At 38.5% G+C, this 17,404-nt stretch overlaps 1 protein-coding gene across 5 annotated transcripts in view; it reads left to right on the top strand.

Moving 5' to 3' along the window:
- Positions 1–775: 775 nt before the first annotated feature.
- Gstcd (glutathione S-transferase C-terminal domain containing) overlaps positions 776–17,404 on the top strand; it is a 109,862-nt gene continuing 93,233 nt past the window's right edge. For 4 of the 5 annotated variants that reach the window (XM_010641564.2, XM_010641562.2, XM_010641563.2 and 1 more), the window contains exons 1-4: positions 776–1,209; positions 1,834–2,274; positions 8,635–8,886; positions 11,210–11,303. In XM_010641564.2, the coding sequence (XP_010639866.1) occupies positions 790–1,209; positions 1,834–2,274; positions 8,635–8,886; positions 11,210–11,303 (1,207 nt within the window). In that variant the 5' untranslated portion in view covers positions 776–789. The remainder of the gene's footprint in view (positions 1,210–1,833; positions 2,275–8,634; positions 8,887–11,209; positions 11,304–17,404) is intronic. The other variant, XM_010641565.2, reaches the window with a different exon arrangement.

The raw sequence follows: 17,404 nt of genomic DNA, 5'->3' as shown, positions 1-17,404 counted from the left end.
GAGGAGCGTTCTAGGTTCTGGAAAGACCAAGTGGGGAGGGTGGAAGTGGGGAGCACCTAGAGTTTCAGGTATTGACTGTGGTCTGCTGTGTGTGTGTGTGTGTGTGTGTGTGTGTGTGTGTGTGTATGTGCAGTGAGCACTAGAGTTAGTGAGATGAACTCAAGAGACAAAGGAGGAGGCTGAGATCAGGGAGATCTTTGCAGATCATTGCTGAAACTTTGGTTTCTCTAACAGTGGATGGGAGGAAGTGGAGGCTTTGAGCGGAGCAGTGGCATTTCTTCATTTTTAATAGGATCACCGACTGCTGTGTTAAAAATAGACTAACCGGGAAGTCGGTGGGAAGCAGAGTGAGGAGGTCATTGCTGTGATACTGAGGCCGAGGCTGTGGCTTTGATCGCAGTGGATGTGGTGGAGACGGTGTGAAATAACCAGATTCTGAATGTACATTAAAGATAGAATCAAAAATGCTGTTAGTGGACTGATTATGGGGACAAGAAAAATAAAGGTGATTAGTGCAGACTGTAAGAAAGCAGCAAGATATATGCTCATTTTAAAGTTACTAAGTATAAAACCACCCCTAAAACTTCACTGCGCAAGGTGGAGGGGATTTTTCTTTTGGAGTCCATTTCAGTCTTGATGGATAAGTTCTTGTAACATCTTTATGGTTCACAAATCCTTACTGATTTCTAGACTGAGCTTCTAAAATACTCATCTTTTTATCTTCTAAATTGCTATATTCTAAGGCCTCTAACCACATTATTTGTGCTTTAGGTGACTCAATGAAAGAAAATGAAAGGCATTAAGAAAAGTCTTACAGAAGAATATCTATACCTGGACTTTTCTCACCAAGCAGAAGGATGCATTCTTCCTCTTCATACATCTGTAACTTTATTTTTGTTATCATACTGTGACTGCAAAATCTTTAAAGTTTGCTTGGTCCTCACTGAAGAAGATACCGATACTTCACCACTAAGAGATGTGCTGTCCCAGGACACTGAAGTCCAGATTGTTTCAAGGCAAGAGCTTCCACCAATAGTCCAGAATTGCTGCTTACCTGCGGTAGTGGAACAGCCAGACAACTTCTGTAGAGCGGGACTTGCTGTTGTACTACGACACATAGCCCAGAAAGCATATGAAACAGACCCCTCAAAGAAGGAAATTCTGGAGCTTCTGGGTTTTAAAAAAACTTGTTTGAAAGCCTGTGCTGAAGTAAGTATAAAGTGTCTTTCTTTACTGTTACTTCAAACTACCAAGTAATAGTAATTCCTTTGGACAATTATTTTAACTTCCTGTTAGATATAAAATGTCACTTATTTTTAAAGAATCCATACTAGCCAATGAAACAATTGAAGTAGTCCTTCGTCTTGGTGAGTATTTAGTGTAACACTGAGAAATAAGAATTGAAGATTTAATTTATGAAGCTTAGAGACATTCTTAGAGGATGACTTCCTTTTAATGCTTTATTTACATTGAAGATTTTTAGAGGGAAGAAACGTTTACATATAAATAGGAGCTCAAAGAGCAATGCTTTGGAAGCTCTGCTTTATTCTTTTATTTTTAATTTTTGTGGAGGGTGGAATTGATTTTAAAGGCCTCGGGAAGAAATTATTTATTCAGCAAGAGGATACAGAAATGGAAAGCCTCCCTTGCCTACTATTTTTACTTCTGAAGCACTGTAACATGTTTCTTGATATATGGCATAAACGCTTAGCCCATGGATGCTTTAGCTTAAGACTCAAACTGCCCAAACCAGCCTTAATGCCCCGTAAAAGCGTTCTTTGTCTTCCTTTTCTTTGAGGTTGAAAGGCCTTTCGTTCTCATTTTGTCTTGCAGGTCAGCCAGTGGACCAGGCTGTGCGAGCTCACCATCCCTCTGGCTATTGAGAATTTCCTCAGGGAGTCTTTGGTGCAGACCCCAGCCATCCCCATGGAAATCCTGGAGCTGGAGAAGAAGCTGAGGGAGCCGGTAAGAGTGCACAATGACGACAAACTCCGCAGGCAGAAGCTGAAGCAGCAGACCAAGGGACAAGTGAAGGGCCAAGGGCAACCTCTGGAAGCCTCAGAAGAGTCGGATTATGCGTCTCAGAGCCTGGAACTGAAAGTGGCCTTCTCCAAACTCATGGTTCAGGAGGGGCAGGCTGCTAGCAGCAGGGAGCCTTCCCACATCCGGAAGGCCAAAGCCTCAGACCTTCCTCCCCTGGAGCATGTGTTTGCAGAAGGGCTTTTTTTCACCTTGGCGGATATCGTGCTCCTGCCCTGTGTCCACCACTTTCTGGTAAGGTTTTACTTGGAGTGCATACACTACCGTGTGTTTCTGTCAGTGAAATTGCTTAGGGTTGAATTCCAGGTCTACTTCTTACTTCTTACTTCTGGTAAAATTATTAATATCTATCTTCATTTTCTTTTCCACAAAGTAGAGATAATGCTACCTCTCTGCTGTAGTTTGCATCTTGAATATTCCTGGAAGACTCTTGTGTAGAAGGCTTGGGCCTCACTCAGCCTGTGTTGCAATCAGGAGGTGCGGGAACTTCTGGAATTGAGGTCACGGGGGCCTTGAAGGGGCTGTAGGGACATTGACCCCTTTTGCTTCTGGGTCACCACCAGGTGAGCAGGTTTCCTCCAACGTGTGCTCCTGCCATGGTGTTACTGTGCTCCCAGTTGACCGTGGACTGAAACCGTGAAACTGAACCATTTCCTTTATTACACTGATTTTTCTCAGATATTCTGTCATAGCGATGGAAAGCTGACTCTGATGTGTTCAGTGCAAGGAACAAAAGACATGATTATATGACTTTTAATTTTGAGTGGCTAAAATGTTAGCAATTTCTGTCTTCATTTCAATTGCTTTTGTGATTCCCTTCTAGTGTAAGAAGGCTCAGAATTAAAGAAAAAAACAACCCTAAAAACTAAAAAATATCGTGTCAGCAGTATTTTATAGTGACCTAAAAATACTTATTCCGTTTTGGTAAATATCAACCAGCCAGGTACTGTCCTCCTCCTATGTGTGCCTCAGTTCACTATATGATTAAAAGCTATTTTCTGCTATGGGAGGATGTAGATGGAAAGTTTTTTTCCTATTAGGGAGAGCTATCTGTATTTATCTCTCTATATATTTTATTCTATTTGGAGAATTAAAGAATAGGGTGAAAATAACACTAGCATGCTACAGCTAGCTTGCTACAGCCTTCCAGTTGATTTCCAAGAGCTGCATTTTTCTTGCCTTGACGCATTTCACCCTTTCTCTTACCGAGGAGTCAGGTATCACGTTTCATTCTTGTTGTGGCCCCTACCACTTCAGGCTTCTCTACTGCTAGATGAGAAAAGGCACACAGTGCCAATCTGTATATTTGGGGGTCCGTACTTCACTAATGAATTAGGCAGTGTGGATCAATTGCCATTTCTTAAAGCACCTTTTGTTTTCTTCAAAACTGAACACAAAACTGGCAAAATAATTTTAGAATTCAACAATGTGAAAAGGCGGGAGATTCAGGAACTGTTCAGAGGTCTGGTATCTTGTGTGTTCAGAGTCCACAGAGCCGAGTGGGAGAATACATCAGTGCACTGGGAGGTACTTGTTATCCGTGACTTCTCTGGAAGCGGCTTGTTTCTAACTTGATAAAAATTGAGTCAGAGGGGCACATCTGCTCATTCTCTGGAGAATCTTATTGAAAACCTTTGGTATTTGTCAGGGACTATGTATGTGAACAAGACAGATAAGGTCCCAGCACTCACAGAGTTAATATTCTAGTAGAAGAAGATAGAAATAAACCAGTAAATATTTACCTACAATAATGTAAGTGATAAGAAAAAATAAGCGACGGAAGAGACCTGAGTATTTGATTGAAACACAACAAAGCAGATTTAAAAGACAGATGTATACCTACATGATTTTAGGTCATCTACATGGCCATGTTTATCCTATTTTATTTTAGCTGACTTTCAATGCCACTTATCTCTTTCGAGGTAATAGAAGCCAAAGTTTTCCTAATAGACAGGCTTTCTTCCTGAACCGCCTCGAGTCAGGTAAGTCATCTCCTGAACACCCCTGATTAATCTGGGACAGTGGCACTGCCAGGACTGTGCTATGAACAAGTTTCGTTTCCATCTCCATTTAAAATAAGGGAAACTTGTATACTTAGCCTTTTCTGTGCTTTTTGACATTTTATATGTAAATTAATTCTTAAAATAGTTTCCTTTAGTCCTTTGTATTCTTCCTGGATCCACACATTTCGTTTCAGGAATTTATCTTTCTTTGCCAAAGCTTTGAAGTTGTTCTGTAAGTCATTCTGGGAAATGCAGCCATCATTGTAGCTCATGTAGTGGCTCTGCTGCCAAGCCTTTGTGCTTGTGTTCGCACCACACTGAGGTGAGCAGAGTGCCAGCCCAGAGGATCAGAGTCAGGATCAGATGGTGATCATAATGAAGGTTCTAGTTTGGGATCAGAAGCTCAAACCTGAAACCAGGTTCAGGGCCACCACCAGCCGTAGGAATAAGGTCCTGGACAGGAAAGAGCAGAAAGCATTTGCTAAGGTAAGGTTTGGATTTTCAGAGGTCAAAATGAGAAGGACTAGGGAAAATACCCAGTTCTGCTAAGTCCAGTGAGGCCGGAGGTGCAAAGTGGTATGAGATTGGGTGGCTGAGCTGTTGTGTGTGAACCTGTTACACATTTTCAGTAGGTTTGCACAGCTAATCCCTGATGGCTCAGAACTCCCCTGAGCCGTCTGGCTGGTAGTAGAGTGGCCTGGTAGATTGATCAAAATTGGTGATCTGTTATGCCAAGTAAAACCTAGGTTTTTCTTTTGTTCTCTTTCCTTTTTCTGTTTTTTTTTTTTTTTTTTTTTTTTCCTGTGCTTGGAATTGATTGAACCCAGAGCCTTGCACATGCCAGCCAAAGACTCTTCCACTGAGCTACACCTGTACCTGTACTTAGGAAATAACTACACAATGGATACTCTGATATTTTCTACTTCTCTTTCTAAAAAATCCACTGTGGAGAACAGGGAATATAAGTCAGTGTAGAATGGTAGCCTAGCTTGTGCCCCAGGACCACAAAAATGAATGAATTCCTACGATGTCAATTTCTCAACCTCCTAATGGGCTATATACAGCAATTTGAAAAACATGAATTTAGAAGATTGTCTGAAGATGTAAATAAACTTCTGATTATTTGTGCACTCACTTAACAGAGTATTATTTGCAAGGCTGTGTTTTAAGTGTTTGGAGCATTCCCAGACAGTAGATCTTGTATAACTTCTGTCCTTTTCCTCAACTGCTTCTGCTTAAAGTCCAGTTAAAATACAGACAAACCTGTGTGTGTATAAAGTTTTCAAGAATCTTTTGCCCTTTACAGTTCAAGCTGTCATGCCAGTTTCTAGATGTATTTGTCAATATTTTCTGTGGCTTGACCTTTTTACTTATCTGTTTGTTCCTACGCGTAAGTCTTAGTCTGTTTGTGACATTAAAACAATTTCTATGAGGGTCAGGGATTTAGTGCAGAAATTCTGCCACCTGCCTTGCAAGCGCAGGGTCCCAAGTTTGATCCCCAGTACAAAAAAAAAAAAAATGGTTTCTACAGAAACAAATTCAGTGCCTCTCAAAGAACCAAGGACACTTAATTTTGAAAGAAACTGGTTTGCCTGTAGTGCTAGGGAAAAAGCATCTGACCAAAAGAAAACATAAAGAAGTGATTTTTCATCAGGAATAATGGCTTCAACATTTTCCGATTTAATAAAGGAAAACCTGGTTTAGGGGCTGCTTTATGACAGGCATCCCCGAATAGCGCTGCAGTTGTCCCTGTTATCAGTGGAGGGTTTGTTCCAAGGCTGGGTGGGTGCCTGCAGCCACAGACAGTACTAAAACCCATCTGCACAGTCTCTGAATATGTGCACATGCACAATTTAGTGCCTTTCTGCCTTAACTAAACGCTTGGGCCTTCTTGCCATATCCAAACGGGGTGAGACAGCAAAACCAGCACAAGTTTTCTTTTCCTTCTCAATTTCACAAACACAATTTATTCTTAGATCTCTGCAGCCTTGGTGCGCAATTTTTTGTTGTTGTTGTAATTAGGTCTAGAACCTTCACTTTTCACCAGAAGGAAGCCCTGACAGCCTCTCTCTGGAATGCTCAGTTGCCAGCACCACCACTCTTATGCCTCTAGTAAGATAAGGGTCACTTTGATCGTAAGCACTGGAGATCCAGGAACCAGATGGCTACCAAATATTGGAGAAGACGGTGGAGCATGTGGCATGGATACGATGGTCAGGGGTGATTGGAATGAGACGATGAGATTACATCTCAATTCTCAATAGTTATGAACTGTTTGTACAGCTTTCCATAATATTTAGGATCATCACTGACTCGGTAACTGAAGCCTTGGAAAGCAAAGCCGTGGATTGGTGGAGGGAGGCTACTGTAGTTATCTTTTTAGTTCTAAATATTTAAAATTTTACTTTTGTTATTTTATTTTATTTTTATTTTTTGGTACCAGGGATTGAACTCGGGTCTTTGCACTTGCAAGGCAGGCCACCGAACCGCTGAGCTAAATCCCCGGCCCTACTTTTGTTATTTTACATTATTAAAATGTTCTCATCTTACCCCAAGTGTCATTTTAATCAATTTTCAGTCATTCTGAATGGTGCTTCTTACATTATTTCAAGTCCACATTGTTTAGATTCTATATTATAGTTCATATATTCAGAGGAAAGAAAACTTCACGTAAAAAATGGGAGTTAGATTCCTATTAGAAGTGCAAACTCTACTCCATATTTCTCCAGTGAATTGCAAAATTTTCATTGAGACTCTTCAAAATATATCAAGATTATTATAAGCTATAGGCCTTGAAATACGATAATTGTAAAATGTGACATAATTTGCTTTATTTCAACATTTCAGCTTTTTAAATTCTTCATGAACAAGTTCAGCTAATTTTATAAGTATATATTAAATGTGTTTTTGATGTAGTACTGTCTGTTTAGTTCTTTATATTCTGTATGTTAAGAACCTATCAAATGGGGGCCAGAAACAGTGGAATGTGCTCTTCTTGGTCATGAATTACAGATTTGAAGGAAGTTGATTGAAAAGTAATGCTTGAAGACAGTTGAGAATCATCGACCAAGCTGGGTGTGGCAATGCAGGCCTATGGTGGTGCTGTACTCTGGGAGGCTGAAGCAGAAAGATTGCAAGTTCGAGCCCTGCCCAAGAAATTTGGTTATTTTGTGAGACCCTGCCTCAAAAAAAAAGAAATTATCTGCCAGTGAAAGGTTAACAAGTGGAGTCAAGACGTACAGGTTTCCAAAATGCTTTTCAGTTGTAGCCCTTAATACAGACATTTACAAATGTCTTCATTTATATGACTCTCCTTGGAATTGTCTGTTATAGTCTCATTTCTCTATTGACTGTTGGTTTGTACCATTGTGCAGATGAGCCCCAGTTTACCTACTGAATATCATCTGGGTTCCTTCCCAGTGTGAGCAATTCTGATTAAAGTTGTTATAAACCGTGGATAAGTTTTCAGCTCTTTGGAGTGTGAATATGGGGTTGCATAGTAAGAGTATGTGGAGTTTTGTAAGAAACTGCCAAACTGTCTTCCAAAATGGTTGTACCAGGTTGCAGTTCTGTTCCACATCCTTGCTATCATTTGGCATTGTTAGTGTTTTGGATTTTCATTGTTCTAAGCAGCATGTAGTAGCATCTCCTTGTTTCAATTCTCTATGACATTTGATGGTTAGCATTTTGTCACATGTAGCGCTGCCACCTATATGTTTTTCTGAGTGTTTATTCAGATCTTTTGTCTACTTGTCAACTGGACTACTTCTTTCCTTGTTGGGTTGATCCGAAGTTTATATTATGAAGTGAATTATACACAACTGGCAAATAAGCACATCAACAAGTATCATTAATCATAGAGAAATGCAGACGAAATCACAATGAGGTACTACTACATAGCCATAAAAATGGCCAAAATAAAAGTGAAAGCAACAAATGTTGACAAGATACAGAGAAACTGGAGTCTGTCCATTGCCACTGAGAATGTAAGACTTACGGTATGGCCTCAATGGGTAGTTTCTTTGGAAGTTAAACATACACTTTCCATACAACCTAGCAGTTTGACTCTGAAATATGAGAAACACTTCCACATAAACACAGGTATATGAATATGTGTGGCAACCTTATTCTTTATAGCTAAAAGCCAGAAACATGCGAGTGTCCATCCACTGGTAAATGGATAAGCAAAATACAATGTATCTTTCCAGTAACTTTCACATGTAATGAAAAGGAACTACTGATAAATACAACTTCAAGGATGAACGGCAAAAACAATGTCGAGTAAGATAGATACATTTATTTTATCATTCCACTTATAAAAATTATAGAAAAGATAAAATTTTGACATAGAGAACAGATTACTGGTTGCCTGCAACTGACCATGTAAACAGAGATCCACTGTGAATGATCACGGAGAGACTTTTGGGGTGACCTAGTGACAGGAAACTGCACTGTGGTGGTAGTTGCACAGTCCTGTAACTTCACTAACTACTCTGAAATGGCGTCTATTTTATACTATGTAGCCACTGAAATGTAGCTGTTTTCAACAAACAAAACTGTAATTGTGTGTTTTATTCCTTTTCCTTCCCAGGTCGTTATCTGCAAGAAATTTTCTGAGAAGTTGACAGAGTTTCCTTTGTTAGCCTCTTGGTACCAGAGGATTCAGGAAGTGCCCAGAGTGCAAACAGCTGCTTCTAAGTGTGGGATCCAGTTTCTCCAGTTACCAGAGCTGTCAGCCACCCCCAATGAACGCTGTCCACACTTAAGTGAAGCCCCTGGTGGAGAGGAGCAGAATGATCCTTTATTTACTGGAGGACCAAGACCAACTATGACCAAGTTATTGGTACTTAAATTGCTTTATTAAAATGTTTTTTTGAAAACTTGCATGTGATAATGTGTCTGAGCATCCTACCCCAATGAGCAATCATTTTTTGACACAATTTTGTTGTAAATTTCATTCATGGCTGTCTTACATTGCTTTGACTAATTATATTCCTGATAGTCTTTTGCATTTCAGTAAAATATAGTAAATTGAAGAGTTTTACTAGTGTGGGCATTTGGAGCCAAGTAAATCATGATATATACTTTTATTTTTCTTAAAATATTTTTATGTTCAGGACATGGACCAGACCAATGTAATATATCTGGTCAAGTGTAGTGTTTCAATATGACATTTTTCTGTGACAAGGTTTTGGTTTCAGTCTTTTTAAGCTTGAAATGATGATTTGAAGTTTAAGAAAAATAGAGATAACTATTTTTATTTTCTAATGTTTTATCTAAATGAGTTTGAAATTCTTTGAATTTTATTTTTCTATGTGAACTTAATATATTTGCTATTAATAAGAACAATGAAACAATTTGTTTCTTATAATACTAAATATAAAATTCCACCAATAGGCTTTCTTTTCCCTATAATTTGAAACAGTCTGCAAAAATATTTTGCTTTTGCTGGGCATGGTGGCACACACCTGTAATACCAACACTCGGGAGGCTGAGGCAGGAAGATTGCTGTGAGTTCGAGACCAGTGAATTCCAGGTCAATCTCAACTACATAGTGAGATCCTGTCTCAAAAAAACAAAAATGTTTTGTTTTTATTATGTTATTTGAAGATTACTTAAATAAAGGAGAATTCATGAAATGATTGCATATTCATCCGAATTGCTCAGGAAAAATATGTATTATTTTCCTCTTTGCGCTAGGAAGTGTTTGAGTTCTATAGTGACAGGAAGTTTACTGGCTTAGAAATGTGCTAGGACACTTTAGCAGTGACACCAACTCAACTTTAGCTGAGCCCTCACCCAGTGGCATGCACGCATAAGGTTGGCTTTCAGCAGTCCCAAGGCATGTCTGGATGCTGGTGAGTCTCGGTCAGTGGATGCACTGCGGGGGACTTTGATTTTCCTCCTGAGGGACAAAAGGCTTCTCTGGAGGATGATGCAATGTTCGGGATTATATGGGGGGTGTGTGGATAACTGAATATTATGAAAACTGCTGAAATCCATGCTTTAGAAGAGTAAACGTTGAGATATGGAAGTAGTATCTCAACATAGTTGTATTTCATAAAAGACCCTATGTAGAAGTGAGGGACAGGAAGGCCAGGGTACTAAAGCAGAGTGAAGGAGACGGAAGAGGGCAGGTGATGTCAGAGAGATACATTTATCTTTGCAGAGGCGAAGGAGTGCTCTGGACTTTTAGATCTATGGCTGTGTCTCTGGCCTTAACAAAAGGATCTTCCTACTATTGCCTTTGGGACTTAAAACTCAGCTAGTTTCATAAAGAAAAGTAATCTTATTAACTTTGCTGAGGGATTAATCCTGATTTTCCTTCTTTTTTCTTTCTTTATGTTTGTTTTGAGATAGGGATCTCCTTTTGTTGTTCAGGCTGGCCTCAAACCCATACATCCAGGCAGTCCTCCTGCTTCAGCCTTCTCTGTGCCGGGACTATAACTGACTGACTCTTTTGAGTAGGTTATTTCTACACATAAAAATACCAGAACCAGGCTTATCCATCCAGGGGGACCCAGACAGAAAATGTACTGGGAGAGGTCACCGAATCCACATGTATGGTATCTCACTATGTATGGATCAAACAAGTAAATGCGTGACTTCTAACATAGGAAAAGAGCCAAAAACTTTGTAATGCATTGAAAAGCGGTCCTCCTTAAGAATGTTGGGATCCATTTGTTAAATGAGAGGAATCTTTTCCTAGAGACATTAGTGTCACCGATGGCCTGCTGATGGGGCAGGCTTTCGGTTCAGCAAGTACACGTATAGGCTGTGGCAGTTTTCAGTTGTGTGTAGATGGACCTTGATGCACACGTAGAGTCCATTTTTTATAATCTTTGTGTGGGTTATTTCTATGAAGTTTTATCCTCTGGTGACTTTATGATACCAGTGTATTCTAGATGATGCCCCACTGCTTCTCTGTGCTTTCAGGGAATAATTTTAAGCAGCATTACTTTCTACTGTCTCAATATAGAAAAAGTATGGTATCAAAAACCCCAGCATATTGCTTTTTTTCATGTAATTGAATATTTGGGGCAATAACTGATGATTTTTTACTATTAATGCCCCTTCATAAGATAGAAAATAGAAATTTGGCCTTCTAAACAAAACATGATTTTTATTAATTCATTAATTTGGAAAGAGCCTATTTTCTTTCCTAGGAAAAAGGCATTGAAGTGGTGTTTTCTCCCCACCCCTGCCCTACGTGGACCCTTGACTGGAATGGTCTTCCTGCTGCAGTGAGCCCAAAGGAAGGTGCGTTTTTCTTTAAGTTTTACTTAAAATCAGATCCCTCTTCCAATTATCTAATTCTTTCTTTGGCTGTATGTAATATTCTAATGACAGTAACCATTGAGTTTTCATTTTTTTACAAAAAACTTCATATACGCATACTTTAATTCAATATTTTCCACATTTTCCTACATTCACTTCATTTATTCTTTATTTTCTGACATATTTTAAAATAAATCCCAAGTAATATGTCATATTTTAGCATACAGTTAAAATTATATCTTAAACTATAACAGTGCCATTATCACACCTAATAAAAATTAACAAAACGTTTGTGGTCATCTAATAGTCCATAATCCAATTTCCCTAACTTAAAATATTGCTTAAAATATATTTTTATTGTTGGACATTTAATTAAATAATTATATTTTATTACTAGAAATTCTTTTTAGTTTGTTTTTGAGAATCTTTTCTTTGCTGCTGCTTTGGTTTCCTATTTTCTATGAGTTTTATAGTCTGTTTATTTTGTTTTTTCTGCTGACTTTACCTCTGGCCTCTTATTTCCATGTGAATTTTGTAATTTTAGACTGTGACTTCAGTTTTGGGTTACCTCAATTTGTAAGGAGACTTGTGGGGTTTGGGGTGGGGTTAAATCCGTGCAGCAAATGTTTGTATTTGCTTTTGGCAGGCTCTCAGAGTATTAGAACTTAAGACCATTTTTGCAGAGGTTTTTCAGCTTCAAAGCTGTTGAACCTTTCTATGTGGAGCTGAGATTTAAATAGATATGTTATTTTTTATCATCTTCCTTTTTTGTTGGATAGGACTTTTTCTGAGTTTTCTCAGAGGGAATATTATTTTTTGAGTCTTTTACTTTTATGTGGTAATGTTCACCCTGACTCTCTCTGTGCTAAGCCTCCATATCTAGCCTGACTTCCTTGTCTTGTGGGTCGAGGTCCTTAACCATTATCCTCAGGGCGGTTGTGATATCAGCTCAAGATTACAGCTATTTTGAACTCCTCTTCCAATTTCTCACCCCTTACCCTGTTTTAAGACCCAGTGACACTGGAGATGTGGCCCCGTGGTAGAGTGCTCACCTCGCATGTGTAAGGGCCTCATATCCAAAGGATTGTTGTGTGTTTTAAATACCATTTAATGTGCTTTGTAGATGGAAATTTTTTTAGAAGAGCTCAAAGATCCATTTCTTTATTCACTACTTTTTAGTTTTATATTAGCTACATATGACTTTTGATTTTCAAACCTTTTTTTACATTCTACTCTTCTGTGATTCTAATTAATGTTATCTGTATCTCGAATCAGTTCTACTTTGTTAATCAGGGCAATAATGTAGGGGTGATTGTATAGCTCAGTGGTAGTGTCTGCTTAGTGAGGACCTGGGCTTGATCACCACACTGCGGGGGGGGGGATATTTTATTTTGGTGAATTAATTTAAAGTATTTGTTTTTATGATACTTGCAAATGGATTTTTGGGTTTTTTTTTTAATTTACAATGACTTTATTTTCATTTTTACCTTTTCTCATATTTTTCTTTTCCCTTCTTTCCCCTCCCCCTCCCACTTCCCCTTCTCCTTTAGACCTTTACTTCCTATTTCACATTATAAATTATACATTTGGATCCTTATTTACACTTTTAGCTTTTCACACCAGAGAAATTATTCAGTATTTACATATGTGTGTGCTATTTATTTCACTTGAGTATGGCCTCAGTGTGCATCTACTTAGCTATAAATGTCTCTAGTTTCTCATTCTTTATGGCTGAGTAACTCCCTTTTTTTACATATGTGTGTGCTATTTATTTCACTTGAGTATGGCCTCAGTGTGCATCTACTTAGCTATAAATGTCTCTAGTTTCTCATTCTTTATGGCTGAGTAGTACTCCATTTTAGAAAAAAAAAAACCCAACATCTTTATCCAGTCTTCAGCTGATGGGCAATTGGGCTGTTTCCAAGTTTTAGCTATTACAAACTGCCGCTATGGACATGGGTGCACATGTTATCGCTGTGGTTTAATTCTTTTGGGAAGATATCTGTCAGGGGAATAGCTGGGTCAAATGGGACCTCTAATCCTAGTTCTTTGAGGTATCTCCATACTGATTTCCACAGTGGTTGCACCAGTCTGCACTCCTACCTGCAGTGGAGCAGAGTTCCTTTCTCCCCACAGCCCTTCCAGAATTTGTTATTGGTTGATTTCATGATAGCAGCCATTCTTTCTGGGATGAGGTAGAATTTCAGTGTTGATTTCATTTGCATCTCTCAAATGACCCGTGATGTTGAATATTTTTCATATGTTTATTTGCTGTGCAAATGGGGTTTTTATACAGGGTGAGATAGATTCTGAAAAGGTTGAAGTTTTAGTTTCCTAAATTAAAAACTGTCACACTTTCAGGTTGGGGAGTACAATTCATTGGTAGAGCACAAACTCAAGAGGGGCGAGGCCCTGCATTGGATCCCAACACCAAAAGAATAAAATGAAATAAAAATTGGGCTTTCATTCCAATTGATACTTACCAAGAAATGAAAACAAGTGCTTGCTTCAGCAGCACATATACTAAAAAAGAAATTAAAGAATTTTCTAAATGCTACACGTTTTGTTTTACAGTGTCATCTCAACAGAGGTGTGTATGTGTCTATAGATCTAGGAAGTAGATGTTTACACACAATCAGACAACCACACACATAGTACCCACTGGTGTGTCTATGGCTGTTATCTGTGTGCACTGAAAATCATTAGTTTATACTGATACTTCAATGCCATCTCAACCTCACAAGATTCATCTGCTTTTCCCAGATTACCTATATCTGCCTTTTCCAATAGAAAAAAATCATAGCTCCCCAAATCATCATTCTATTTGCTCATTTTTTCAGTTCTGCAGTGTATGAATAGCAGTTTCAGTATTGCTATCACCATGTCTTATGTGAAAAATGTACTTACTAAGTTGAATTCCAGATACTTATTTTCATCTTTGAACTCAGGACATGTCATGAAAGTTCTCATGCAGTCATTGTGATCAAGTGTTTATATACAAGATGAATTATATAAAAAATATGGAACGAAGGACTTAATATTAATCATATCTCCTAATAAAGAGCCTTGGCCTTGAGTTCAAACATTCAACCAAGAGCCTCCTACTATAATAAGACATCCAGCCAATAACCCTATTACTATTTGCCATCAAATATCTATCTGTGTGGTTTCCTACTCTGTGAGATAAACTAGATACTGTTAGAGCTTGAAAATTCCTTTTCTTGTGACCAGAGTCACCCTGTATTCTGATCTTTTGCATCTTTATCTTCTGAGTAGAAAGAGGGAACAGATGTAGTCTTTTACCCTACAACCTGGAACAGAGCTGGCTTCCTTCACTCCCCTCACGCACTGTGCGTCCCTATGGCCCCTCTGCTGTCCAGTGGTTGGGGGCGCTCCTGTAGTGCAAATTGATGTTAGCTTAGGATAACCATATCGATCACATACAGAGAGGAGAGAGCCAGAAGCATGACCTTTTAGGTGATGTTCCAGTTAAAATATTTTTTCTTCCATTGAATGTTTCACTTATAAAATATAGCCCACATAGATATGCCTGAGGCCATGGTTTTGCTTTGCAACCACATGAGTATACCATCTCCCCAGAAGAGTAGCGTAGGAATAGTGCACAAAAGCCATAAATACTGCCTCTATTTACCTTCACCCTTTGCTACTGAGTTCTGAGTATTTTTTTCATTTGAAGTAAAAGATAAAAATATTATGCCAGTTTGTACCAGAAGCAGATAAGAAATAAGATCTCTCTTTAGAAGTTTTTAAACTGAGTAGATGCCATTGCTTGGGAGAGAAATATAAATTCTTAGAACATGGATCATGAACTATACATTCATACTCCTTTTATATAGATCACTGACTTATGGTTCTAATATTATAATTAATCATGAGAGATTATAGAAAATCGCCACCACTCTGAGCCAAATTTGAGTCCTTTTTATTTATTGTCAGCTGGCATTTGAGAGTGGTTCACACCCAGAAATCTCTGGACAAGGAAAAGTGGCTTAGAAGTGGCTTGCAGGGTCCTTTTAAGCAGCTCTTCTAATTGGGAAGAGCACAGGGAAGGGGGGAACCAAGCACAGTTTCACAGGAGCAGAACTTTGCTAAGTTAGTGGGGGTCAGGGGAAGTTTCACACAGTTTAGTTGAAACAAAATATCACACAGGTGCAAGTAGGCTATTTACAAGGTGACATATAGTTGCAATTGCTCTACCAAATGGGAAGGTATGAAAGTAACATATTGTTGCAGACTGTAGGATGAGCGATCTGTCATACATTAATTTAGGGGACTCCCAAGGTGGGAAATTGGAGGTGACTGCCCAGAATCACTGGACTTTACACAAATGGAATCAGGTTGGCTGTCACACCAAATGAATTATGATTTTTCAATCCTGGCATCTTGACCTCTTTTAGTTGCGAGATACTTTTCATCATCCTGTACATAGAGTAATTATAAATGTCCAAAGTATTAAATTTGAAAGCTATCCTAATGAGGATTGGGTATGTATTACCTTTTTGCCCACTTATTTTCTGTAAAGTATTTGAGATCAAAAGGAATGAATTGATCATTGGCACTGGGAAAAAATAAAGTTAAATACTGAGATATGACTAGTAAAATTGGCATAGTATGAAGTCGATGCCTTGCTCCCTAGCCTCTTTGTTCCATGCCTCTCCAGACCAACAGGACCACAGAACTCTTTTGATTCTGGCAGAAAAGAGGTGGGTGGGCAAGGGCAGAGTGTGTGTGGAGCTCTCTGGAGATGGGTAGAGCTGAGGTGGAGAATGGAAGGTTTAAAGGGCTCTTTCCCTTACTGGTAATTCTTATCCATGTTCTTAACAACCCTTGGGGATATGGAAAGGTGGGGGAGCATTGCTTACTGCTATTCTTGTCAGAGGCCTCAGGTGCTGAAAGTTCATCAGAATAAAGAATTGTACTGCCCACCAGTATTGGTTATACTCTCCGTCGAAGAATTCAAAACATAAAATTTGGTTCTAGGGCAGTGATGAGAAACTTGGACACACATGCCCCAGTGTGCTTTGTATCATTGCAAACTCTAAAAGGTTTGCCATCACTAGCTAGAACATCCATCCATCTGAATTATTTGAAAAGCTGGTTGAGTAGATTGCTGGACCTGCCCCAAAGCTGCACAGACAGGACTGGGGTGGAACCCTAGAACTAAATTTCTGGGGAGGAGCCATGTGCCACTGCCTCTGCTGCCTTGGGACCTCACCCTATGAAGCATCTCCCTAGGGCGTTGACTTCTGTTTTTGCCTCCAGAAGAGTAAAAACATTAGAGCTGTCCAGGTTCGTCTTTATAACCTAATGCTTTTTCTGTTTTTATCATGAAGTCAGTATAGTGTAAGACTTTTGTATACCTATGAGACTTTTGGTAACTATGTAAGACTTTTACTTTGGAGGCCTGGGATTTAGCTCAGTGGTGCTGTGCTTGCAAAGGTCCTGAGTTTGATCTCCAGTACAAAAAAAATTTTTTTTTTTACTTTGGGCCAATTATCCTATCAAATATAAGCAGAAATAGAAGGATCCAAATAATGTAAATAAAATAATCGTTTCTTTCAAGAAAATTTTTTTCTGAAATGCTACTCTTAGAATTTTATTTCTGCTTCATCACTATTCTAGATAAGACTCAAAATTAGTGCATTTTCTTACTTTAAACCAAATGCTTCAGTGAGACAATGTAAAAATATACCCCCATAGTATTGTTTTTGTTAATATTGAACTTGTTGGCATTGAAAATATTAAAAGTACATCAAGAGAATGAGATCAAAGGGTTTTTTTTTAATTCTCTCATTTCTGGGAAAAATTTCCCAAACATAAATGTTTTTCATTTCTCTAAGTTATATTTAGCTGTGAAATTCAAAACCCAGCCGTATTTAACTTGGAAGTCTACAAATTTATAACTGTTTTCTCTTTTGTCAAGAAAAAAGTTTCCAACAAGACTTCTGGTGTTTTACCAAAGTATTATTTAAAGTATTTATTAAACTGTCTTGTAATCTGAAATTAAATGCCTCTAAAAGGTAATATAAACATGCACAAAATTTACATTAAATGGTTTGAAG

This window comes from Fukomys damarensis, unplaced genomic scaffold, assembly GCF_012274545.1.
Source record: "Fukomys damarensis isolate Sample0158 unplaced genomic scaffold, DMR_v1.0_HiC HiC_scaffold_25, whole genome shotgun sequence".
NCBI classification, from domain to species: Eukaryota; Metazoa; Chordata; class Mammalia; order Rodentia; family Bathyergidae; genus Fukomys; species Fukomys damarensis.
This window is presented reverse-complemented; position numbering and strand designations above follow the sequence as displayed.